At 41.7% G+C, this 26,721-nt stretch overlaps 1 protein-coding gene across 1 annotated transcript; it reads left to right on the forward strand.

Annotated features, from left to right (window-relative positions):
• Window positions 1-1,587: 1,587 nt before the first annotated feature.
• Window positions 1,588-25,984, forward strand: GXYLT2 (glucoside xylosyltransferase 2). The gene is made up of 7 exons (XM_068409586.1): window positions 1,588-1,802; window positions 9,374-9,563; window positions 9,777-9,908; window positions 16,123-16,374; window positions 17,419-17,542; window positions 20,733-20,905; window positions 21,649-25,984. Exons 1-7 carry the CDS (start codon window positions 1,588-1,590, stop codon window positions 21,829-21,831), a joined length of 1,269 nt encoding a protein of 422 aa, XP_068265687.1. The 3' UTR covers window positions 21,832-25,984.
• Window positions 25,985-26,721: the final 737 nt, after the last annotated feature.

The following is a 26,721-nucleotide window of genomic DNA, read 5'->3' on the forward strand; positions in this document are numbered from 1 at the left end:
CAGTAATTGTTTATTGCGTTTGCATTGGTACTGAGGTACAGTACATTTTGGAATACCAGTAGTGAAGGCATGTTGTGACAGCAGTATGAAGTGGCCAGGCTGCATAGCTTCACTGCCAAGCGAATGCCATTAAAGTCACAAAGGACCGACTCTTGAAGGTTTATCCTAAAAGCAGAGTAGGGCTGTGCAGCAGGAGGTTCACCCTTCTGCTCGAGATGCATCAGTTACAGTATGCTGATCCCTGACCTTGGCAAGGTCCTGATCTGCAAGTTCAAGAGTAGTCCTCGCAGTCTGCGTGGCTACCTGCCTGAGGTGTAATGCTCCCCCGCAGGTAGCCCTGTGACTTCAGCGGTGGTCTTCGCAGGATGGTTGTCACTGAGCATCTGTTTTAAAACTAAGACATCAAATAGCCCTGCAGAGAGCACACCGCCATGGAGGTGAGGGGCATGAGGAGAGCCGTGCTGGGCATCAGCCCCACAGCCCCTCTCCAGTGTAGTTCAGCAGCGTGTAGCTGCTGCACAGCACAGCAGGCCCTGGAGCTGAAACCGGCCACGCAGAGAGTCAAGTTCACTTCCAGAACTAACACCATGAGGGATGTTCAAGGCTCCACTTGCCCTGCTCTCCCCATTCTAAGGCTGGTGTCTCCATTCTTTGCACAGCTTATACTCCAGCTCCATGGGGCAGCAAGAATACTTGTATTTCTGTCATAGCATACATTTTAAAGTGATAAATCAGGTTACAAACCTAAGTAGGTTTATTTTTGTTAAATTCACAGTGTTGCCATCTCTGCTGATGTTGCACAGAAGACGGGCTAAGTAACTTGATCAGTCATATGAGGACAAGTTCAGAGCCACACAAAAGTAAGTGAATGCTTATATTCCTTCACTGTTCTATACATAGTGCAGTTTATCCCGAGACGACCTGCCTTCGTAGCAGGTGGGACGAGAATAGCGTGTAGGTAGGTGATAAACTGGGGCTGCCAGGTGGAGGGAAACTCAGCACCTATTTCTTGGAACAGACAGATGAAACACGCTTCAGAGACCGGTTTCCTCTCTCGCCTTTTTCTCCTGCTCACCTTTCTGTGCCCACTCACGCTCTCCCAGCACTGCCCACCTGCACAAGCAGAGATTTTTGCGGGGTGTGACAATCAAAGGTACCTCTGAGTAACGCAATCTGCCAGCAGCTGGGCTCCCAGCGCCCTGCCTCGCCGGGCTTCCTGCAACGAGGAAACGCTACTTGGCGACTGCGTGCTGGAATAACAAGACTTTCACAACGCCTCCGCGATCCCGTTACCTCCGCGCACCGTCTCCCGGAGGTTTTGTGGCGATCGGGCGAGCGCTGCCGAGCTCGCACTGCCGCGTCGGGCGTCCCCGGGCCCCCGCAGCTGCAGGCTGGCCCCGCCTCTCGGGGGCCGACGAGGGGACGGGGCGGCTAGTCCAGAGAGTACGGTAGGGCGCGCCCCGCCCCCGCAGCCGGGAGCCGGGCCGGGGCTCGGCGGCCACGTCCCCGCGCCGGGCCGCGGGCGATGGCGGCGGGCGGGCTGAGGGGCGGGCGGGCGGCGCGCCCCGCGCCCTGACCTCCCGCGCCATGCGGCTCTCGTGCAAGGTGGCGGCGGCGCTGCTGGGCCTCGGCAGCCTCCTGCTGCTCTACCTGCTGGCGGGCAGCGCCGCCGCGCCCCCGCGCCCGCCGCCCGCGCCCTCCGCGCCCGCCCGCCCCGCCGCGCCGCCCGCCCGCCGGCAGCCGCGGCTCAGCCGGAGCCCGCCGCGGAGGAGCCCGGCCGGGGGCAAACTCGCCAGCGCCAGGTAACGGCAGCGGCTCCGCCTCCGCGCTCCGGGCCGGTGCCGGGACGCGGGAGCTTGCCCAGCCCACGCGTGACCGGCCGGCGCCCCACGCGCGACCGCCCCCGTCCCTGCCCTCGGCGGGGAGCCCGCCGGGCCCCCCCTGCCCAGCTCCGGCCCGGCCGCTGGAGCCGCCCGCTGTCAGGCGTGCCCAGCCCCACGCGTGCCCGTGGGTCCCCTCTGCTGCAGCCGCTCCCTGGTGTCTCTTTGCCGCCTGGTCCTTTGGGCACTTCCCTTTCCCACATCTTTTTTCCCTCGCCCCTGCGAGTGACGGTGATCAGAAACCCTTGCGTGAACTGCTGTGGCTCTAGAACCGCAAACTTTTTCCTGCATGTTTTCCCTTGGAGCGTGGTTGCCAGAGATGCCACGAAAGTGCGTGGAGGTGTTACCTCCGCCTCTGGTCCCTGCGCCCGACGGGGCCAATACCTCCTCTGCGTGCCTGTGCGAGGGTGGCCTCTGAAATAGCTGCTTTTCCATGAGTTTTGGCCTTGTTTTGGAGGCTGACGTGGGGCATGTGGTACTCGCTGGCTGGTGCCTGTGAAGAGCTGCTGTCAGTCTTGGGAGATTTTTCATTAATGGTGCAGGGAAGGGGAAGGTGGCTGGCTATTTCTGTGTGGTACTGCTGGGTCCCAAACTGCAAGGCACCGATGGGCTTCAAGCTGATGAGCTTTTTGTTTTGAAAGCTTTTTACATGTAAATTAATTTAGCAGAACTTTAAAAATAGTTTGAAGTCATGGTGTGTTGTGTTCACTCTTGCAGCACCTTACAGGCAGAATATTTTTTAAAAAACTGTAATTACTTCGGGAAAAAGATACGGGCAGCGTGCTTTCGGTGGGTGGAGGACTGTTTTCCCCTTTGCATTCCAACTATATTATGGTCACTGTGACCTCATATATCTAATTAACTTGGTATGTCTTTGTGTCTTTGATTCATGATTTCACAGAGATGTTCTGAATGAAAGACTATGCCTGTTTTTCGAGCTCTTATTCCTTAACTTATTAAAGCAGTTGGTTTCTTACAAGCATTGTTACCCTACTGAATGCAAGAGATGTTTACTGTGGCTGAGAATGGATCATGGACAGAATTCAAATGCATGTATTAAAGCAGGATTATTTCCATTAGCAACTGTACCTCCTGAAGTCATTTTTCTTTAAGGCATATCTCTGCGATTATCATGGAAATCAAGAGGAACACTGAAGGAAGGAGCCCAGAAAGTATGAAACTGCAAGAGAGTGTAAACAACTGTTCCATTTCAATGAGCTTTTCAGTGAGCGTCCTCATGTTCCAAAATTTGACATTATCTAACTTTTCTATTATTTATTGACTTTGCAAGTACATTATACAAGGTCTGCAACACAACAACAAAAGAAGAGAGGAATGCTGTATTTAAAGCATGCCTTTTCTTTAAATTTGGTTTGGTTTGGTTGTTGGGGTTTTTTTTACCTCACATCTGCTGGCAGGGCGTGATCCTGCTCCATTGGCACCAGCAGGAGTTTGTATCACTGAGAAGCACAACTCTGTGGGTCCAGTTCTGCCCCTTGCTGAAAGATTCTGTATTGTGTTAGTTACTACTAAAATAAAATTTATTTAAGTGAGGGTATCCATAAAAAATAACTTTTTTGGGAGGGTGACATAACGTGGTCCAAGTCAAGGAGATGCCTGCCTTCTTGTAAAGGCAGAAATACCTGCCAACGGGTGCTATTCTGGAATGGGTCACATCCACGTTAGCACAGTGAAGGCATGAGGTGGTGGGATCTGCTTGGCTCAAAAAGCCTGATCCAAGATATACTGGGAGCAGTGTGAGGCTGTTTCCAGAGGGCTTGAATTTGGGGTGGAAGAAACAATGATTTAACTAGTTATCAACTTCAGGGGTGAGTATTCCGATTGATTTAATAGGCTTTGCTTATGCGTGTGCTTACAGTAAAGCACATCCAATGTAACATGCTGAATCAGGGTTGTTACTGCTGTACTGTTATTTTAGTTACTCCTTATGAGCAAAGGGAGATATTTTTAAATTTATGTGAGAGATCATGTGTAATCTAACTGATTCCTTCAGGATGATAAAAAAATCTGAGAGTGACTATGTAGGATCTTGTTATCTGATCATGGCGTATGTGTTTATATGTAGACTGCATGACTGATTCAAATAACCTTAGTGAAGTCTTGTCTATGTGAATGTAAAAAGTTGTTTTAATTCAGTTTTGCCAAGTTGATTTGTGTAGTTTCATCAGAAGGATCCGGGTTTTGGGCTGAACTCAGAACTCATCAAAGGCATTCTCTAGGATGTGTGTTTGCTTTACAAGAATCAGTCGTGTTGCAGGCAAGGTGAATTGTATTTTAATGGGGATTTTGTAGTACCGCTTTCTATAGTCGCCTGATAATAATAGAAGTCATTAATTTTAAGTTTTAAGAAGTGCAGGTTTCTTCTAATATAGGTAGTCATGTGTGATAAAAGCTTAACTTAGTCACTTATCATTAGCTGGCTGGTACCTAGCAAACGTTAGTAAATACTTTCATATGTCCTGCTTGGGTCGTTAGATAATTTTGGCAAATCTGGATGAGTGTTGCATTTAAGTTTCTGGTTAGCTTTGAAAACGGATTTTTTTGATCGTGGTTTTACTGATCCTTCCTGTTGGAAGTAGCAAGTCCTGTGCCTTCTGTAAGATTGTTTTCATATGAAGAATTATAAGTATGTGCCAAACCAATGTGTGCAAAGTATCAAAAAGCAAAAGGGTTATTTTACATTTGAAGGGCAGATGTGACCACACTTTCTATTAAACCAGCGTGGCAAGGCTCGGGAAGTGAACCTTTGCCAGCACATTTAGTTCCCTGGAAGTAACTTGTCCAAAGCAAAACATCTCTTACATGGCAACCTGTCAAGATACTTACTTTCTTTGCAGCCTGTGTGCACACACATGCAAGTTTGGCTTGCGTTTGGTAGCCTGTAATAACATGCTGAAGCCCCAAATACCTCATACTTGTCGAACAAAGAACCCACTCGATAAAAGGAGACGATATAAACACCCATCCTGGTTTTGAGTGGTTTTCTCCCTTTTCTCTGAGTGGTAGAAGGAGACTGAAACTTCAACGATTTTTGATTGTCAGCAACTACAGTCAGTTCTGTGTAACTGCATTAAAGTGAGAAAACTTTACTTAAAAACATTTTGAGCCTTTCTAATTTATATTTTCAAGGGTGTGAGAGAATGTGTTTCATATAATGGAGCCACTGTTGGGACATTGACTCAGCGATGACTGTCAGGAAAGGAGCCTATTTAGTGAATCACCAGTTTTGATACATTGCCTACATGTAACCTTGTTTGTGCTGCAAGAGTAAATGAGATCATATTAGGAAGAAGGTTTCAAAAACTAAGAACTATATTGCATTTTGTAAGAATCTGCATGCATTATCTTTCTCTCAGGAGTAAATTTGAAGGCTTGAATAGATTAGCAGGCTCTGTAACGAGATGGGAATGCATTATTTTGAATGGATCTGGATTGATATAGACAGGTTTGGGGTTAATTATGTTTGAGACACTTTGGCTGTGACTAATAAGAAAATTGCATGTAATCTAAACTTTAAGACCTAGAAATGTACACTGTTGTGCTTGAGCACTCAGGCTTCTTCTGCGATGTCAATAGCCATGCCTGTCAGAAAAAAATGGATTCAGTAAATAAAATACCATTGGGCAAGTGGATAGGAGTTGGTCTGTATCGTTGGAAGGCTTTTGCTGTAAACATTTTCTCGTGCTGTGTCTTACCAAGTCTGTCTTCAGCTGTTTCATAGGGATGTATTCTGCAAGTATTTCATGATGCTTTCTGTAGTGCTTAATCTTAGGCAACAATGCTTAATTTTAAAGCCATATAATAATATAATAGGAGAACAGGAGGAAAGCGAGTGCGGGAAGCAATTTTCTCTGAACAGATGGGTAAAACAGGGAACAGAGCAAAGAGTTTGACATAATGTTATATTAGATTTATAATATATGGACAAGCTACATTTATGTACTGAAATTAAAAGAAGGATATCAAGGCAACAAAGACCTTCTGTATGTAGTTTATTTGTTCTTGTCACACACATTAAAATTTAAGGCCCAGGTCGTAGTATTGTTTTAGATGCATTTAAACATTTAATTTAGATCATAAAATCCAATTATAGACTCTATCCATAGTAAGTTGGACTACAAATGAATGAATGCATGTAAAAATATTAGGAAGAATGGTCTAATAATAATAAATTGTACTGCTCTGTGGATCTATGTGCTTTTTAATGTGCTTGGAAGTCTCTTGAGGTAGGTAACTGTTACTACTGTAACAGCTGTTCGCATTTTACAGGTAGGACAACTAAAGCATAAAGAATTAATGACTCACCCAAAGCTTTGCAGGGGCTGACTTACTGAAATAAAGCCAAAAATGGTGCTCACTTACCCTTCAACTGCTACCTGAGTACTTATCTGTGTCAAAACCCTGTTAATGTCTTCAGGTTGATAACCTGGCAATATATTCTTGCTTTCTTGCCAGCTGTTTTTTCTTCTGTGTAACAAATTTTATCCTTTGTACAATTTACCACAGTATTAACATACTCCATTCTTTAAAACAAAGTATGCATCTTTCCTCTGTTCCATTTGTTGTATTGTCTAGGAACATCTGAACAGGTAGTGTTTCAGAAAACATTTAGCTTCCCAGTATGTTTGCATCAACCACTGGTAACTACACCATAAACAAACATTTGCAATTAGAGGAGATACACTGTATCAAATCAGGATTCAGTGTATACCTTGTATGAAACCTCAGCTTAAAGAAGGCCTTTCATTAAGCAGTAAGTCTTTGGATGATAAGGCTCCTGGTGCCCAGCCCAACCTGCCCCAGAAGAAATGAAGTAGCTGCTGCACTGGTATGAGCTAGGTTCTAACCTCCAGTTTCTCTCTTGACAACACATGCTGGAGACCCTCTTATCTTCAAGAGGGGATCCAGATAAGCCAGCATAGCCATTTATTCTGTGTAAAGCAGAAGCATCCTACATGCTGTTGGTCGAACTGGAACTGTTCTGGTTTGGAGACATTGGCTGTATGCTGTAGATCTTTAAGGAATGTCCTTTCATCCAGATGTTACATCTCCCTGTCCCTTCCCTTCGTCCTGCACTGTATGTACGTGCCTCTATAAGCAGAGGAGGGAAGGGGAGTTGTGATGTTCTTTGCTGTAATCTGTTCATTTGCCTTCCTAGCAGTTTGACTTTGCCTTCATACCTGCCTGTTTTCAGACTTTTGGATAGTAATAGTGATTTTGTAAAGGCTAAGCTAAAATTGCAGTTAAATGCATCTTGCTGTGGCACTCTTGTATGTCCCTTTCCAGCTCACCTTTGTTCTCATAGTCCCCTTGGTTTCTTTATACACTTCTAAAAAAGACGCAAAGTGTTGTGTCCCAACGTTCTTCTGTACCTCGTTGCTACTTTCCTCACTAACTGTTGCCCTCAAGTGTCCCAGACTGCTACAGAGGTAGTTCAAATACTACCTTGTGCTCCTTTTCTTGGGGATTTTTATTCCCACATAGGCAACTGCACGTTCCTGAACCCCTTCAGCCCAGACCTTCGTGACTTGGTAATTACTTGTCTCCTCCAAGGCTCAGCTTTCTCCTGCGCTCTCTGGGGCTGGGAGGGTGTCTGTTGGCAGGCAGGATGTCTTGTTCATCCGTAGCTCCCATGGGCTTATGGGGCATTCTGCTTTCACTGAGGGTTGCTTCTGCCAGGTCTCTTCGTTGGAAGTGCTTGGCTATGTATACTGGATTTTTTGCTATAAAATAGCTGCATACTGGAGAGTTCACTGTGGCTAAAATTTACAAAGAAAAGCTCAGTGCTTTAGTGCTGGGTTTTGGAATGTTGCAATGAAAGCTTAGAGTTTAGTCCCTCTCCCAGTGAATTCCATTGCCACAAGCTATATCAAAGCAGTTCTCATCCTGCATATGGCTTGATTTAGAGACTCAATTAAGAGGAAACATTAAAGAGAGAGGGAGAAGGGGGGAAAAGGGGATCTGTGCGAGCAGCTAATTATTCACTTCAATAATTCAGTGGTTTTTACACTAATAGGTTGGAAAGTAAATACCACTTCACATAGATGTAGTATTCCATTATTTATACACTGATGAAATTGGGGTTTAATTAAGACTAAAGCCTGAGACTTTAAACCCTTAATGAAACATGTTGCTTTGTATAGTCAGTAAAGTACCACTGGCTGGTATTCCTTAACACAGAAGTGGATTACTCTGCAGTCTAGAATGCTGCCATTATACAGAGCAGCATTTTATTGTCTGGAAAAAGATAATGACAGCTTTATTAACTACCATATTTCTCTTTATTTAGAACTTTTATTTCTAGTATTAACTCTGCTGAATAGTTGTATGTACGTAACTGTGTGTGCTGAGAAGAGGCAGGGATTGATGTCCTCTGTTCAGTGATATGTCGAGAACTGGTAGTGATCTATGATTAGCCTTTTGAACTCTCCTATAATGATTACGATGCTTGTAGTTTAGTTGCTTTGTCAGCACACATCCACCTAATGGAGTATAAATGTGATCCGCGTTGGAATGTGAATACAGTACGGTAGAAGCATTCCTGGAGGATGTGATTTTACCTCGGTACTGATGGGAGGGGGCACACAAAACCAAAAGGCTCTATTTCCAACATGTCTTCAACTCCCCAAAATAACCCTGATTTTTCTGGCTAGCAAGTAGGTTCAATGTGCCTTTTACAGGCAGATTCCCTTGTAGTCTAGCTGAAATTTATTTAAAGCTTGCACAGATGCATGCTGAGTGAAAACCCATAGTTTGGCCCTTGACTGCTTGTGGAATATAGTCTGAGTCACCTGGGACATGTGAATATGTTTGTTTTCAAAAATCTCTATTTTAGCAAAATCTCAGGGATTCCATGGGGTGAAATGGAGAGCAGTCCTTTGAAACTACGCCAGTACCTTCAGGCCAGGATTAAGGCGTGCATTTTTAACAGCAAAATTAATTAACTGTTAGAATAATTTACATATGGATGGAGTGGATTTTTTTAAAGAATGGATGTCTTCTTCCAGTCTAGCCAAAAGTTATAGGCCTGGTAATGAAGTTACTGGATGTCGTTCTGTAACCTGCATTGTGTTAGAAAGTTGGCTGGGCAGTAATAAGTCAGTTCTGGCTTCATAACCTAAGCTGCCAAAAAAGGCTATAATTTGCACAGAGCAAGTTGTTGTCTGGTTTGAGGTGCTATTGAATTAGTTTCACGTGTGTATGTAGTGATTTGTGCAAATCCAGAAGTGTAGGAATAACCAGAAAATTTCTGAAAATAGTGTGTTTCTTTGTGTTGTAATTTTAACATTCTTGATTTGTACCATTGACAAAAATTGGTGTGCCACCTGCATGTTCTGTGGGTGTCTAATCAGGAAAAAAATCCTGATCTCTTACAAAATGAAGGGGAAGAAAAAACCCCTGATATCTGTTAATGCGGGATTCTCTTCATGTTTACCTCAGTGTTTTTGATATGCCTATTTATGAATTTTCAGGAAGCCTGCAGAACAGAAACATCCAAAAGAGCCTTCATCTTCCCAATGCATGCACCTGGCAGTTGTGGCGTGTGGGGACCGGCTGGAAGAGACGTTAATCATGCTGAAATCAGCAGTTCTCTTTAGCAACAGGAGGCTCTGCTTTCACATTTTTGCTGAGGATTCCCTTAAGCCTGAATTTGAGAAGAAGGTGAGTTTCTTTGTCATTTGGTAAATAAATAAATGAGTTAGTTGTAAGTCACAAATCTCTGAGAAAAATTATATTGACATCAACAACATCAACAAGTAGCAACTAAGCACTTTTTTACTGTACGTGGTTTATAAATTCCTTGTGCATGCATTTTTTTTTTTAAAAAAAGCTCTATAACATGTAGTGTCTAATTCCTCCCCCCATGTCTTTCAGTTAAAGGAATGGCCTTCCTCATATACAAAGAAGTTTGAATACAACATTTACCCAATAACCTTCTCAGTAGGAAATGCTCAGGAATGGAAAAAGTTATTCAAACCATGTGCTGCCCAGCGCCTTTTTCTTCCGGTAAGGCACCTGGATTTCTGAGTAGGTTGCTTCAGGAAACGGTTAATTCCACAAAAAGGAAGCTTTGCTGGTGTAATATTAAAACCATTTTTAGGCTGAAACATCTGCTTAAAGGTATTTTAGTCTGTGCTTTAGCCACTTAAAAAAACAAAACAGAAATCCAGCCTCGCTTTCTCTCCTGCTAACAAAGGATGTGTGTTTCTTATTTGTCTCTGGTTCCATCAGCCTCTCAGACTCTGAAGACTCAGTGCAAGAGCTCTTCAGGGCAGATGCTTTCAGGGGAGATGCTGCATAACTTCCATAAATGAAATTCTTTTCATCGTGCAGTCATCATATCCTCTTTCCCCACTATCTCCCCTTCCATGTGCTAGTCCTTAGACTGATGCTTTCAGCAATCCTTTCTCCTTGAGTTTTATTCCTTTTTCCAAGACTGTCAGATTTGCCCTTAAGGTAAAAGTTCCACTGTGCTCAAGGTCAGATTTCATTCAAGAGCCCCGTGTATCCTGGGATCTTCAGGTTCACTGAAAATTTGTATTCTTTACTGTATAATACTTCATGTCATAAACTTGGAAAGTATTTAAGGTTGCTGGAGAGAAGGAAGGTGTTGAGAACAATTTTGCATATGCAGAAATATCAGAAAGAACTTTTGCATCAAGCGATTTCTGTGGAATTGAGAACATCTATGGAAAATATCTTGTGCATTGCTGTTGATTGGGGTGACTCCAACAAAGTGACATGCTATTCACATGATCCAGATTTCTTCATTGCTGTCTTATGAGAAATGGAGGAGGGACAAAGAAATCTTTACTTTCTCAGATGGAAACAATCAGGAGACAGCTGCACGTCCAGATACGTAGACTATGAATACATATGTGAGAAAATATGTGCTGTCAGCAGTTCTGTTTATCTGCCATTTAGGGGTAGCCTATCAAATGCACAAAGGCCAGATGGGCTGAAAGTAACTCCAACTTCAGCAGGGATCCACTCTTCCCTGAGTAAATATTTATATCACCTGGAAAATAATCCCTAAGTGTTAGCTTGTTCAATACAGATTGTTTGTAAGGATGTACTCAAATGGGGTTGTTTTCACTGAGTAAATGCACTTTTCTGTTCTTCCTATTTCTGTGGTATTTTTTGTCATTTCGGTAGACTCTCATCACAGAAGCAGTTTCATTTTTATTTGTCATCACCCTCCTGATGACAGAAAGAGTTATGTATTCATACTGATTCCTTTAGGCTGGGCAGTGCTTTTTTGGTTCCTTTTTGGTCACTTACATGTTGCTGAAGTTCTCCAGGAACTTCTCGTAAGGAATATTAGACTGTTGCATGTTATCTTAGCAAAACTAGGAGGCAGCATGAACTGTAAATGTTTGTTTCTCTTGGGGCAATTGCAAAATGTTGTGTGTGAGCAGGCTGAGGTTTTGAATAGGAAGGGTTGTCTGAGAGTAGTTACAGCCGACACTGAGTTGATACAGATATAGTAAAGAAAACAAGTTGTAGTAATAGCTGAGGTGGCAAGTGTCCAGTTGGACTTTTGGTACTCACGTTTGCAGGCTGACAGAACCTTGGGCTGTTTCTGAGTAATCTGAGCCACCACTATTTCTATCAGTTCTTGATAACTAGGTTCTGATGTCCCCTTTGAATGAGACAATCCTGTAGAGATCCAGTCTGCACACAGCAGAAGCAAAGGGTTTCTAGTGTTATTGTTTAGAGAACTATTTTGACTTGTATTTTAAATAAATACCAGCAGGATGTCAGTATCCTTTTTTTCTTATCCTTCCCTGTCCTAAGTATTTTCCCCTGCAGTGGCATAAAATGTGACTGGGTTTAGGGAGGACCCCAGGAGAGCAGTAGTTGAGTTTATCAGCTGTTTAGCCCTCAGTTGTGCAAATTGTCTTGCTCCTGATAATGCTAAGCCTGAGTGGAATGTGAGTCTTTGATTCACAAGTGCCTCTCCTGCCAAAGAACTCTCTCTCCTGCAGCACCAGCAGGCGTGTGAAAATGGACAGGAGGGTATGAGGAATGTGTTAAGGGAAGATTGTGTAAGAATCTTTCAATGTTTTTACTCACTGATAAAACTAGAGCTATGGGATGTGATCCTGCAGCTTGTAGTAATGACTGTTTTGTCCTGGGTAACAGGATGATGTACGCATTGAGTTGGGTTACTAAAATATTAAGGAAGATCATACGGCTTCCTACATTTTACAGAGGCATTCTGTGACATCTGATCATGTTTGCTACTATATGCAGGGAAAGAAGTTTGAGCCTCCATGTAAGCTGTTTTGGAGCTAAAAGTATCATGAAATGCTTAAGGGATTTTTGGATGATTTTAGTTCTAATAGTAACTAATATTTAGAACCCTTCTCAAAACACAATCTAGTTAAGAGCTGTTAAGGTAGATCAGCAATATCCCTCTATTATAGCTGTCCTCTTGAGTACGCTGAAGTATCCAACCCAGTGGATCGGTGGCAGCACTGGGAATAGATGCCAGGACCTTATCTAGACAAGTCTCCGTCTCTGTTGTAACTTCAGTTAATTGCTTACTACAATTAAGTTACTTCATGGTACTGCTACATTAGCATCAATATTTGTGATTTGTCCCCAATTTTGGATAAAGCTCTGATAAACTGCCACGTTAGCTGTTACAAACCATTAGGTAGCACAGCTTCCCAATACACCAAGATGTGGTTAGATAGTAGTGTGTTATTACTTGCCAACCTTGCTAACACAGGGAGAATCTATGGAGACAGAAGTTGTGAAATCAAGTTACAGATAATTGAGTATTTAAGTGAAGTGTCAGGCTAAATATAGCCAGTTCTGTGCAGAACTTTTTGACAGATTTACTAAGAATACTCTGTATAGCTGAAAAAAAAAAAATCACACTTCTTTTAAGCTGTAGGCGCCTGTAGAGCGAGGAGGAAGACAAGCACAGCCAAGCCATATTCCTGACCATTCTTTTCAAAAATCACCGTCTGTCAGATGTGTCTACACGGTTTGTGGTAGCAAGCGTGAACTCACACTACCAGATGCAGTCTTGCATTCCTTATGCTCCAGGTCAGGTGCATGTCATTTTTAACCTACGGTCCCTCTGGTTAGCCCTCCTGGTAGCCCGAGCTGTGTGGTGTCTGATGCGGGTGGAGCAAGCTAGAACAAGGTCTCTTGTGCCACAGGCTGGCCTTGTACTCCACTCCTTTTGACATTGAAAATCGGCAGAGTCAAAAATTCAGTGTCTCCTCTTTCATGCTTTTGAATAAGTAAAAACTAAATATTATTTTAAGGGTTGTGTCAAGCCTAAAGTATTTTTTTGAAAACTCTTATTTAGTTTGGGAACAGAGCTACCTGAAAGCCATGGGACACTGGGACTGTTGGAGTTACTTAAATGAAGTTTGTCCCCAGTGTAACTCCATTGAAATCCCGGGAGCTATGCAAGGAACTCTTACAGCCACTATTTCTGAAATTAAATTCCCCTACCCTAGGCAAAGTTAAATGGAAAGCCAGAAGGGGACGGGATCAATTCAAACTGACATGCGTAGGTTTTAAAGAATTCTTAACACTTCAAATATGAAAGAGAAATTGTGAAGGGCTTAAAGGAACTAGCACAGCTTTTCTTTTAGCCTGTTGGGTGTCACTGCAGGGCAACACCTCGGACACAGGAGAGAGAAGAATCTTTTGACAAACCAGAAAGGAGAGCTTGTGAATCCTGAGTGGAGGGATACAAGGCAGAAAGTGTGGGGTCAAATGCTGGTAGGCACCCACTTCACAAAGAACTGCAATACCTGCTTGAATCTATTTACATACAGGAAAATTATTACAGTCCATTGACTTCCACAGACTTAAATTTATGTGTATGTTTAAGGTTGCTGGAAGAACAGTTTTCTGTTGGAAGAAGCAGCGCCCAGGCTGTTGGGAGGAGTGTCTATATGCACCTGTTAAACTTGCCCCTTAACCCTCTGCTGGAAAATGCCTGAGCTTGTCTCTCTACCAGGGGACCCTTAGAAAAAAATCTTACGTGGTCTACAGTGCGCCGTGGCTCCCTCAGACGAAATCTAATCGCTTCTGCTCTGTTTGTATTCATGTGTTATCTCCTGTCTCAGATGAAATTTGGGCGTGATTTCTTTTTTAATATATTTTGATTTTATATGTCTTCATATAGGAAGTCGCTATGAATTAGGGCTTCTAGGTGCTGCAGAATAATCTACAATATCCAGAATATCCTTAAGATGAAAAACCCTTTCTTCTTTTCAACTCTGTCTTCTATTGATTTACTCTTTAAGTAGCTGTCTTTTTTTACTTGGGTTTTTTTTTTAGTACTGGACTCCAGGATACTTAACACTTGCAAATATTTACCTCTGAGCTGTTAGCATGTTATTGAACTATTTGTTTGTATCTTTTGTGGAGGAATGGTGTATTGCTATAACCTTCCATCCAGAGTGACTGGATTGTGTTGGACTTGTTTACTTGGAGTTTCTTGTAAGCTTTTGTTTAAAATGTAGAGACACTTGCCTTGTCCTGCTATGTAGGAAGAACATGTCAGCAATACAGGTCAGGGATTTGTTAAACTTGGCTAAATGTCAGTCTGAATCCCAAAGTGTTCAGTCAGGTGAAAAACCTCAGTTAAGTCCATACTCATTGATTTGGCATCTTAGTGGATGCCTGTTGAGCAACCTTAAACGTAATTTTTTCCCCCCGGTTACTCAAAATCTTAATGTTGTTCACTCTATTTCACAGGTAATCTTCAGACACAACACATTTCAATTTATGTAAAATTCAATTCCTTTACTAGGATTTGTTGTTACCTGCATAAATAGCAGTTTTTCATTAGTATCATTGCAATTGGATGAGAGAGTGATTGTTCTGTTCCATGGCATGGTGAAAATCAATAGCCTTTTGGATTTGCTTTTCAAAGAAAGAAAGAGAGAGAAATTGGGCTTTTGGCTGAGACCAAAGTAAGAAAATTTCAGTCCTTCAGGAATTTTTGGGCAGTTTTAGCAAATAATGAAGAAGAGCAACAAAAATGCAGTTGGAACTGGTGGTCAGCTTTAGCTAATGATATTTATTACTCCACAGACAACCTTACAAATAGCTGGTGCAAACATCAGGGGAGTTTTCTTGGACTGCTGAAGCACTAATTTGCCCTACTAAAATTAATGAATGAGCATGTAAGGATTTGGATAGCCACAAGGGGGAACATTGTCAACAAGGATAGATTAAATATCCTGGATCTAATTTACAGTCTACACCCTTCTGACTTGACTAACTTTACTGTGGTTATTGCTGATATAGAGTCTGATAAGAGAGATCACAATCTGACCTGATAAGTTTTAACATGACATTCCTATTTACCAAGCGAATTGTGTTCTTCAGGAGGATGCGTATACATTTTTGTGATCGATAGGTGTTTCTTAGTTAATGTAAAACATTTGTATATATATTAATACTGAATGTAAGTCTCCTAGGAGCACAAGGTCATAAAAAGAAAAACAGTCATTAGAAAGGCAGAACAAAACATGATACCAAATGGAGATGAAAAGTTTTCTGTTATACTAGCTTACCCTTTCTGTCTGTGGAGGAAGCGCTGTGTTTCATCAAGGTATGTGCTAGCCAGTCCAGCTGCAGGATCCGGGTCCAAATTAACTTTTGTGACTGATCATGAAAGCATCTTTCACACATGCACAGAGTAGCAGATTCATAGGATACTATTAGTATATCATTTTCAACAGTAACATTTCAGAATCCTCACTATACAGTGTGCAAAAATTACATGTTTTCTACAAATGGTTATTTTTTTTTTGTACAACAATACCACTTACAGATCTTTAACAGAACTAACAAAGTTATGTAAACATATATTCATTGCATTTTATTTCTGAACTGATACTAAATAGGCCTTGCGGGGGTTTTTTTGAGAGCTTAGTGGAGTACTGTTTCATATGAAGGTTAGAATCTAACTTCTGTGGTCTGGTAGCTGTTTTACTGTGCACTTTAAAAAAAAAAAAAAAAACCACAAACAAAAACAAACCAAACCCAAAAAAACGGCCAGCCAATAACCTGATAACTGTTGTTCCTATGTGTAATTACATTTAGCTGATAAATCAATAATCTCTTTCAAATTATCAGTTTAAAATAAAAGTGTCTTTTGCCAATAATCTTCCTTTTTGATGTCTATTTGGTTTCTTTTTTGTCTCTTCCTCTCCCTGCTGTGCAAACCCAAAAGGTCATTTTAAAGGATGTGGATTCTCTCCTTTACGTGGACACTGATGTTCTCTTCCTGAGGCCCATCGATGACATCTGGCACATCCTGAAAGAGTTCAACTCCACACAGCTAGCTGCTATGGCCCCAGAACACGAAATACCAAAGATTGGCTGGTATAGTCGATTTGCACGTCACCCTTATTATGGGACAACTGGAGTCAATTCTGGAGTGATGCTAATGAATTTAACACGGATACGCAACACTCAGTTCAAGGTGAGAAGAAATACAGCTGTTGCAGAAACTAATGATTTATATATTTTTCACATCTTGTAAAATTTAGTATAAAATTATATAAAGCTTGTAATATATTCTATGTTTTTCAGATTCTTTATATGTAATTGGATACTAAAAGCAATTTAGTGAAAATGATTATTAAAACTAGTGAAACTTCCTCAAGAGGCTGGAGCACCGAGAACTTGGAGATGAAGCAGTCTGTTAGCAGTAGTAAAAATGGCTTCTTCAATGTTTCATTTTCCCTTGAAAGATACATGAAAGAATAAACTCAAGGATCTTCAGTGCAGTCACTGAATTGTTTTTAAAATTGGGAAGCTTGATGTAAATACCCAGAGAAATTGGTGATGTTTTGCATCTGCTACAAATAGAATTCTTTACCCTGCTGCAGATCAAGTGACTCCATGAATTGAATAAATGAGAAGGGAACGTTTTCCCTGACATCTGACATCTCCCCTCTTCTGTGAAAGGCCTGACTTATAAATTCTCTGTTTGTTTCATTGAGCACGTATTCTCTAATCTCTTTAAAACCTTTATTTACCCCCAGCGGTCTTGTTCCTCAGTCAAGGCCAGGGGTTTCCTATACCGTTACAGGAACAGCTTGAGTAAAAAAAGCCCTTGCTCTTAATGTCAGAATTCCCAGGGAAGAAGATAATTTTTAGTCTGCATTTTTCCGTGCTTTTAAACCTGTTTTCGCCTTGTCCCTGCATTTTTGCATTTTTCCACTTTTCCACTTTTCCACTTTTTCTCCTTCCTGGTGCTCAGAATAGGAAGATTGTGAATAGCAGGAGCTGACATCAGAGCTAGACCCAGGAGACCCCACTTTCCTGTTTAGATAAACAGGAGCACAGTCAGCTCTGCTGTTCCACCCTATCCAGGTCTAACATCTCCCCACAGTTCTTCATTTTTCACCTAGGTATCAGACATGGCTTAGCAGACTTACAGCTCTGTGGGTGCCACACTGAGTCATATATCACATCACTGTTTATGTTATTAACTCATTGCTTCTGTTTTTCTACCCTGCAGAACAGCATGGTACCGAGTGGTTTGACTTGGGAGGAAATGTTATATCCATTATACCAAAAGTACAAAAATTACATTACATGGGGAGACCAGGATTTACTAAATATAATTTTTTACTTTAACCCAGGTAAGTAATGATTCTTGGAGTCATGGTTATCTGTGCTAAGAGAATTTCTTGAACTTGAAAAATTAAAAAGCCCCTGCTATTTGTTATTTATGATATGCATGATGTACTCTGGCATGAAGTTAATGTGTAAGCGCACCTAGGATTTACAACCTATGAAAATACTTCTGAAAGTGGTGCAGGTAGTGGGACTCGGACTTGGTCCTATTGAATATGTATATCTGTTTTCTGGAGATTCTGAGAAAATAAGGAAGTATAAGATTAATGATCAAATGGGGGAATAAAGTTCAGGTTCTATATATGCTGAAGAGTATCACTAGACGAGTGCCTAGCTGGAAAATATTTTTAGTTCACATGTTTATCTGGATGTGAAATTGCCAAACTTTCTTCAAAGCTATGCTCTATGTTTCTGAAATTCAGCTGAATTCTGATATTTATGCAAATGAGTAAAAAAGCTAATATAAACAGAAAATGGACACAGCCGTTGGAATATCTCGTCTAAAACTGCTGCCCCCCCTACTTTCACTCCTTCACTAAAAGGTACTTTTTGAGAAAGGTGCTTCCAGTCTCAGCAGGCACCAGGATGGTGTCATCTATATTCTGCTGCTTAGATTTGTGCATTTTCTACTCGTCTGTATTCTGCTTGCTCTGGGACTATGAAGAGCTATGAAGGACTTCAAGTCTCTCAAAACCTTGTTCTCAGAGAACAGATGGCATAACCCACCTGTTCTAGTGGGGACTAGCATGACCAATATGTATGTGCTTGTCAGCCCAGCAAAATGTCATATCTGATTCCTGCCTGTCACCCTTCACAGTGCCTCCATAAGCAACTTATAACATTTTTGGTTTGTCCTTCGTTTCCTCTTGAATTGGAGTCTTACTCACATTTCCAAGGAACTGGCAAGTTTAGGCACCTCTGTTTTAAAAGGGTGTGACTTTTTCCACAAGTGCCGAGACAGTTTCTGGAAATTCAGCCCCGTGTAAGTACTTTGCACTGACCACACAGAAATGACTTCAGGCGCTTCCAAAAACAGTAACATCTGAAAAATGCAAGGATTTCAAAATTGTAGCATAGTACGTGCTTCCCAAAGAAGCTGAGAACCTTATTTCATGCTTCTGAATATGCTGAGTATCCACTTACTTGCTTTTCCTTGTTTCATATGTGACGTTGTATTCCCTCAAGTGATCTTAAGAACAGTATAAGTTTGGATTTATCTTTATATATTCCGTTCCCTTTTCGTTTTCTCTAAGGAGTCATAGGGTAGGTAATTGGATATACCCAAATCCAGGCAAATAAAAGGAGAGAGCAAAGCAAAGCAATAAGCTAACATCTGTTTACTGCAGACAGATGTCAAACATCAGTGTCCCTGGTACACTATGTATCGCCCTCAATCCTAGGGAGAAAATAAAGTGGAAGAAATCTTCATTATAGAGTCATAAATTAACATCCATTTCCTTTTGGAAATTATGGGAATAGGCTCTACTGGACGAAGAAAAAGATGAAGGTATGAAGTCAAACTCAAGCTTCTAACTTAAGTGTGGAGGAAAAAAACAAAGATTGCAAAAATACTTTAATTTTGTGATGAGAGCATTCTCTATCAAATCCACATGTTGAGACTCTTTTCTGCACCATAGTCTGTCTTTTCCTTGTAACTGGTAAATAATTTTTTACGAATTACGTAATATCAGACTGCACAAGAAAAGAAAACAAAAGAACTGGATACAATTAAAACAGCAAACTAGACTTTCCTGAGGTTTTAAGCTGCTGGATTGTTGAGACTGAGCTGAGAAGGAATCAGTCAAGACTGCTGCAGGTGGCTTTTTATAGATGCAGTGTGTTGGCTTAAAAATACACAGAACTCTCTTACCTGAGGCCTGAAGAGATGCACCCTTTTTCCCATCTCTGAAGGCTGTTCTGATGATTAATGGATCTGAAGGCTTGCAGAGCAGCTGGAGTTTGGGTCCAGCTGTGACAGCAAAAAATGCACAAAAGCCTCATGGTGAGGAGAAGATCAAGAATACTCAGGTGACGTGTACAAAAGCTAATAAGCACATGATGACATCCTCTCCCTGTAGTGACCTGCTCATGAGCTGTACTTGCAAACATCTGTCCAGGGTTACCAAAAGGATCCCCATTAAGTGTAACAGGGTTTGGATCAGGCATTACAGCTCTTCCTGCCCTTCCAGCTACACAGGGGAGCAATTCTGAGTGTGTGATAGGTCAGACTGAATGGAAACCACATACAATCTACACTTTCTTGAGCAGTCTCCTGATGGAGAGGCCTTAAGGGAAGAAATGTTTCAGAAACTTTTTCTCTTACTTCTTTAAGAACCACACAGGACCAGCTGCAGACTTCCTGGGAAGCTAAAAAAGGCCAAGTGAAGAATTCAGTCTTCAGTACTTCTAACACAACCTGCTGGCATAGTGCAATGATTCATTGTATGCCATTTCTGAAGAAAAAAGGTCACAGGGACTGGTGTGATTTATTACAAGAATATTGCAAATGCTGTGGGTACGTGGAGAAAGTTTAAAAAAAATCAGTAGGAGAAAGGAGGTTATAAGCCCTTTTGAGAAATTAGGCTTATCTTTAAATAACTTGGACCTGTGAAATTAATGGGTGACAACTTTCAGAAGGCCTGTGGGTAAAGTACACTACCTCTTATGCTCTGCTATATCTCAGTATAACAAATTGTCATAGCCTCAGTGAAGGCTTCAGCAGCGAACACTGGATATACTTTGCAAGCTTTCCCATGGCCTCCAGAAGGACTTAGGATTCTGCATAACCCTCACTGCTGTGTGTGCTTCCCTACTCATTTCTGTAACTCCAGAAGCTTCTTACAAGGGCAGAGGACCCTGGATAGTGCCACCTGGTGCATACTCTCTGGGATTGATTCTGTCACTTCTAGCTTTGTGAAGTGCTCCCTTGGTTTATATTTGCACCCAGTCTTTGTGTTGCCCTCTCTTTGTTAGTTCAGGTCTAGCAGTGCCGAGATCTGTATAGTCATCCCCTGGGGAGAGGAAGCTTCTGTGTCTAGCTCCTGCTTGGGATATTTGCAGAAGAAGTAACTGAAATTTTTCTGATCATCAGTCCCAGCTTTTTCACAGAAACATGGTTTAATTTGTTGTAACTCGTTTGACGTGTCTTTCTTCTTTGCCCCCGCCCTCCCTATCTCCCCTGACCAACATTGGCAGAGTGTCTCTATGTGTTTCCATGTCAGTGGAACTACCGCCCTGATCACTGTATGTACGGAAGCAACTGTAAAGGTGCAGAAGAAGAAGGTGTCTCTATTCTGCATGGAAATCGAGGTGTCTACCATGATGACAAACAGCCTACGTTCAAGGCACTCTATGAAGTGATACGTGATGTAAGTCTTCTATCTTGATAGAGGCAATCCTTTTATTTCAGTGTAGGTTACTGCTTTAACTGGGTCATTCAGATTGCTCTTACAGCAGATCAGGCTGAGCATCGTTGGGCTTTATGTATTCCCATCAGACACAAAATAACAAGGCTGCTTTGGCCTCTCCTGTCTTACTACGTGTGTGTATTTGAGGTGGTTTAAACAATCCTCCTTCATATTAGAGTAAATATCTAATCAAAAAGACTGATAAATTGCTTTTCTATAATACTAGAGGTGGAAAAAAGTGTTTGAATGGAGTTCTTCCTGCTGGTACTGCAGCTCTGGTCCATGAACACCCAAGGAAAGCTTGTCCTTCCTGAGCACCTAGAGCCTCTGGGCGCGGGGAAGGCAGAAACTTGCATACAGACACAGGTCTGTATTTCCACTTGGAATGTTGTATGTGTACACCTCCACTCTCTAAAACACCTGCTTTGTTACACTATCCCTATGTTAGTGAACCCCCTTGAAATACAGACTCCAGAAATACAGTTTCTGGAAAGTTGGCTATTTCAGCTAATGCACCCAGACAAACTTTCCTGAAAGCAAGCACTCTGAAGCAGACCAGTGTTTGAAGTTGATAGGCTTTGATGACACTCTGGGAAGGTGAGGGACAACTCATTGCCCACCTATATAAGGTTTCATCTTGCAGAAACTTCTGAAATGCCATTTTGTAACTAGTGAAAACTAATGATTTTTTTTTCTTTTCTTAGTTTCCATTTGAAGACAATCTCTTCCAGTCTTTGTACTACCCTCTGCAGTCTAAGTTTCTGGATACAGTGCACACGTTATGTGGGAGAATTCCACAAGTATTTTTGAAGCAAATTGAGAAAACTATGAAGAAGGTGTATGAAAATCGTGTCATTGTGTACTTGGGGGCCAACCACAGATACTAAATGTATCTATATTTTTACGCAGAGTTTTTATTCTTGCACCCAGATCTCATGGAGCATATGAATGAAGAGCATGACCTCTTTTACTGAAACTCAGAATTAAAATATTTTCCTTATCCAATTCCTAATAACCTTTGAAATTACAAAACCAGAAGAAATCTTAGAAGTCTACCTAAACTGTCCTTTCTTAGGCCTTTTTTTCTCTTCCTACATTTCTCTTGGTTGCAACAGGGAGAGGTGATAATCCTCGCTTTTATTTGATGAGTTTAGTTTGATTATTTGTTTTAGAACAGCTGTATTCACAGTAACTTTTTATGAAGTTGTGCAAAAGCTTGTACTGATCTTAGGTTTAACGGAGAAGTTACGGTTTGAGCTATGTAACATATACGGAATATAACTCTTGAAATGATAGGGCAAATACTCTTGACTGTCAGGAGAATGCTGAATTACAGAAAAGATCACTCTTGTGATAGGATGAGTTAAGATTTACTATAGTAAAGGGAAAGTATTTGCTTAAAATTGCACTTCTGTCTGAAGGTGTATTACCTGCTATTCTTCACATGTAGGACCTAAGATTTCTCTTACTTGAAAAGATTAGGGGAATAGAAGTGCCTATTTACTTCGTATTTTACAGCACTTTTTGTCTAGTGATTGTCATTTTTCCCTCTGCTCTTCAGTAGTTTTGTGAGGGCTTCTCATGAAGGAAATAGAAGGCAAATAATTACAGCATAAATAGGAGGAGAGTGTACAAGAAGTGGGAGGGGGATGCAGTGGCAGCTGTGGCACCTGCACAGCTAATGGAGAACGGAAAGAGGATCCTTTCTTGCACGGAGTACAGTCATGGTCTTCCCCTCCACTATCATACAGTTTTAAGAATGTATTCCCTAACTTGGTAATACTAATTATATTAGACTCAGTCCACGAATATTGTGAATGAAGAGTACGAAACCAGGGACTATTGATCTGTTTTCCTCTTTAATTGCTATTTACTGCACAGCGACAGTGGTGTGCCACTGAGAACTGTTCTTCCATCCCTGTGTTGGGAGACTGAGAATGCTGCCTCTGACCCCCCCTTCTCTGCTTCCCCAGAAACCTGGGATACAGGGACATATTTTTGCCTGGAAGTTCCTGGAAGTAGTGAGTTTTATGCTAGGATCATAATGCGTAGCCTCAAAGTGGATACAAGATGGCTTTGTTTATTTTAAATACTTCATTTAGTTTAGATTTTGAAAGTATGACGATCATCTTAGGATATGCACAGACAAGAGCTTATTGAAACTTGCAGTAGCTGGAAGGTGCTTGGGACAGGTGACTGGGGAGCTGAAAGTGAGGACGCTCTTACAGAGCAGCTACAGGAGAGCAAGACTCCCAGAGGGCATTTTCTAAGCGTAAGCCCTGAGGAATGTGCGTAGGTGAGTGCTTAAAGAAAACAGCAGAGAAAATGATCTTACTTTTCAAGTCTGTTCAGCAAAAAAAATTAGCCATGACTTGGAACTACTCACTTTTATATCTAATAGGCAAAGTAGGAGAGGGGTGAGGAGGGTGAGCTACATGAAGCTTTTCTCTCATGAGAGGAAAACTGATACAGGTTGTATATCTTGTACATGTAACATACATTTATTAGAGATAAATACTTGGGGTGTGTGGATGAGGGAAAGGATATGTTTCCTAAGTTAAAGGTAGGATTTCTGAAGAATTGCTGTTTTGGGGGTTTCTACACTATCCAGTCAGGACTGATGCACAGTTTCATAAGAAGACAGTCCCCAAGAGAGAGTCCTGTTAGCATGCACATTCCTCCCTCCTTGTGCAGCAGCTGGCAAGAGGAGGTAAAATGCAAGCCTTGCTGGTGTCTCTGGCACCAGATAAACAGGCTGTACACAGGATGAAGTGCCGGCAAACTTTTTCCAAACACTGGAGTGTGACAATGTCTGTGACACATCCACAAGCATGCTGTGTGAACGACACGACGCAGCAAACAGCGTCACTACAGAGCTGTCTCAGAGAGGAGGTGTTAAGATAGAGGCTTGGAAGAAGGGGCATATGGTCTTGGTCCTGGCAGTGTCACTGCTGGTCTGCGCTAGTCCTCACAGGCGTGACAGACAGACAGAAACGTCTGTGGTTCGTGCCTCTGTGTGCTGCAAATTCGAATCAACAGTTTGTGCGTGTTTCTGACTCAGATCCCTACCTTGCCGTGTTTGCCACCTAAGTGTCGATTGACATGCAAAGGGCAGAGGCAGCTCTGCGTCTATTTTGACTGAAAGCCGGGGACCCAGAAAGGCATTTAAACTGAAGTGTAGACGTTAGTGTCTCTCACAACTTGCCTTAGTATTTTCTATTTTAACTGAAGTTTTAGTTGTCGCTTAAAAAGAACGGTACATTTCTAGCTACGGAGGAAAGTTTGAAAATGTAACCCAAACGAACCTTGAAAACTTCAGAACCAGAAGGCAATGAAAGGAAAAATTCAGCATGCTGCTTTAAAAAGTTTAAGATAATGTAAGCCTAACATACAACAGGCAAACCTTTCAGGCTAGCAGTGCTGAGTTGTAAAAAATATTAGCTTGGTTTTTGATCCTTCCTTTCAAGTATCAGGGCAAAGCTGACTGTAGGTCAAACAAGGGTAGATGAGACGCGTGCTGGGCACTCTGAACTCCTCATTTCTCTGGCATCTACAAGCCACAGAAAGTTGCAGAGCAAAAGTCTTGTTGCCCAGACAGTTGCAACTCTGGTGCTAAGCCTCTGAAGTCTCGGAGGCTGTGATTGTGTAAGCCGTGATTCAGCAGAACCCTGCAACTATGGGCACATTAAAATGAAGGAATGGAATTCATTACAAAACAAAGGCATTATTGCATATAAAATGATTAGAGATTAGAACAGTGCTTTTTATGTTTACAGGAGGTGCTACATTATGTTTAGAAAGAACTGTGTTCTGTTCTCAACAGCTATTAAAATATATGAAGTATATGCTTTAACATGAAGACTTTTGTTAATGTAGTATCAACTTGCAGGAAGAATGGGGGAGGTTTCCCCCTGCTGTGCTTTTTCTGAGAATAAAGCTATAATTTGAGCTCTCCAAAGTGTTTTAAAACAATTATGTAACTTTGTTTTTTTTGTTGTTAGAATTATTAATTTATATTTTTATTACAGCTTCCAAAACCATGTTATATTTTGGTTTTAACAGTAGTTGATTGTAATACTAATCTTAGAAACCAGTTTTCATTCATTTCATATTTCATACTTGTGGCTAATTCCTTGTTAATTAGCCTTCATTTATTTTAATAATGGGATGTGTAAATACTTATGTAGGCTTTGTATCCTCATTTCCCCTTCCTCTCATGTATTTTAGTTATTTCCAGTGGTATAATGTAACCAAAACACCTTTGCTAATGTAACACCTTGAGCGGGGTCATCATAACATAGCGGGGGGAACAAAAATAGTTTTCTTTAAATGAACAGAACCTCCAGCACATGGGATGTGTTGCTAACAAAGGGAAAGGATCGCCTTTCCCACCGCGAGGGAAACAGCAGGGCACAGCCCAGAGCCCTGTGCCCGGGTTGTTTGAACGTAAGCCCTAACCCAGCAAATGTTTGATGCTCTGAATTTTGCCTGTGTAGTCAGTAGGCTTATGTGCAACGCATAAAGTTAAGCATGTAACCAAGTCCTTGCTGCATCAGCTTCAAATATTCAGGTTTTAAATTTGCTATATTATACCTGAACTTGCTGAAGACAGATAAATAGGGGCTTCGTGTTAAGGGCTGCTGAGCACCTCCTTTTAGCCCAAAGCCATTTAAGCAAGTGTCAGGCTACCAGTGCGTGTTGCACAGCAAACAACTGACGGAGTGGGAAGCGTTTGGTTGCGTCATTTCTATAACGTGAGAGTTTTTCTAGGCTATTTGCCTGCATATTACAAAGTGGGCTTAGGTAGCGCCGCTAGTATTTCCCTTACAGGTGGAAACTGGAAACTGCTCTGTGTGTGTGTGTACACAACAGGAGCGTGTGTAAAGAATTCTGTACCTTTTCTCTATCATTTAATTGCTTGTGTATTTTTATGTGACAAGTGCACCAGTTGTTTATAGCTCCCAAGGAGGCCTAGCAGTGCATTTCTGTGTTGATTAAGATCCTTTGGCTTACATTACAAATAAATGAAGTTTTAAGCAAGCTCTGTATTTTGATAGTTTTCTTTTAAATACAAGATCTTGTGTGTGTGTGTACTGGGTCTGGTTGGGATGGGGTTCAGTATTAGTGATGTTACAGTGTATGTATACAGGGTATGTCTGCATCAAGCAGAGAAAAATGTTCCTCTTTTACAATTTTGCCGTACTGAGAGAGTATTAGATTGGAAATGTTACTGAAAGAGACAAATACATTTAACTTTCCTCAAAGTGCTGATGTGTCATGCTGCAACTCCAGTTGTGTTACGGTGACCATAGATCAGAACCTGCGCTCAAAGGAAACTGAAGTTTTACCTTTTAGTCTTACTGTTTCTCCAATATCATCTTCTCCTTAAAGGATTTGGTCATTTAGCATCATTTCCCTTCCTTTCTTCTTGTATTTAATTTTACTTTTTGACACTCTTGTACAGTCACTGCTGCGATGTCCTTGTGTCCTTGGTTTTCCTGTGACACCTCTGTGTGACAGAAGTTTGTGAGCTGTCCAGCCAAACCAGTTGTCCACCTGGTGATGAAATTGTTTTCTCGCTTGCTCAGCTGTATGGTATGTTGGGCTCAGTCACGCTCTCTTTGAAGTCAAGAATAAAACTCCCATTGATATTCATGAGAAAAGGTAAGGCCAGCTGTAAAACAAGAGTACTCTGTACAGGGCTGCTTCATCTCTGGCCTGGGAGGCATGTGGTTGTGTGGTGGCTGGTTATGTGGTCCATAATCAGACTGGTCAGT

Source organism: Nyctibius grandis, chromosome 10, assembly GCF_013368605.1.
Source record: "Nyctibius grandis isolate bNycGra1 chromosome 10, bNycGra1.pri, whole genome shotgun sequence".
Classification (NCBI taxonomy): domain Eukaryota; kingdom Metazoa; phylum Chordata; class Aves; order Nyctibiiformes; family Nyctibiidae; genus Nyctibius; species Nyctibius grandis.

Excerpts from the sequence above, each read along its gene's own strand:
- GXYLT2 (XM_068409586.1), top strand. The coding sequence starts at position 1,588 with ATGCGGCTCTCGTGCAAGGTGGCGGCGGCGCTGCTGGGCCTCGGCAGC. Across the intron at positions 1,803-9,373 it reads GGCAAACTCGCCAGCGCCAG|GAAGCCTGCAGAACAGAAAC; the intron begins GTAACGGCAGCG and ends ATGAATTTTCAG. Across the intron at positions 9,564-9,776 it reads AGCCTGAATTTGAGAAGAAG|TTAAAGGAATGGCCTTCCTC; the intron begins GTGAGTTTCTTT and ends CATGTCTTTCAG.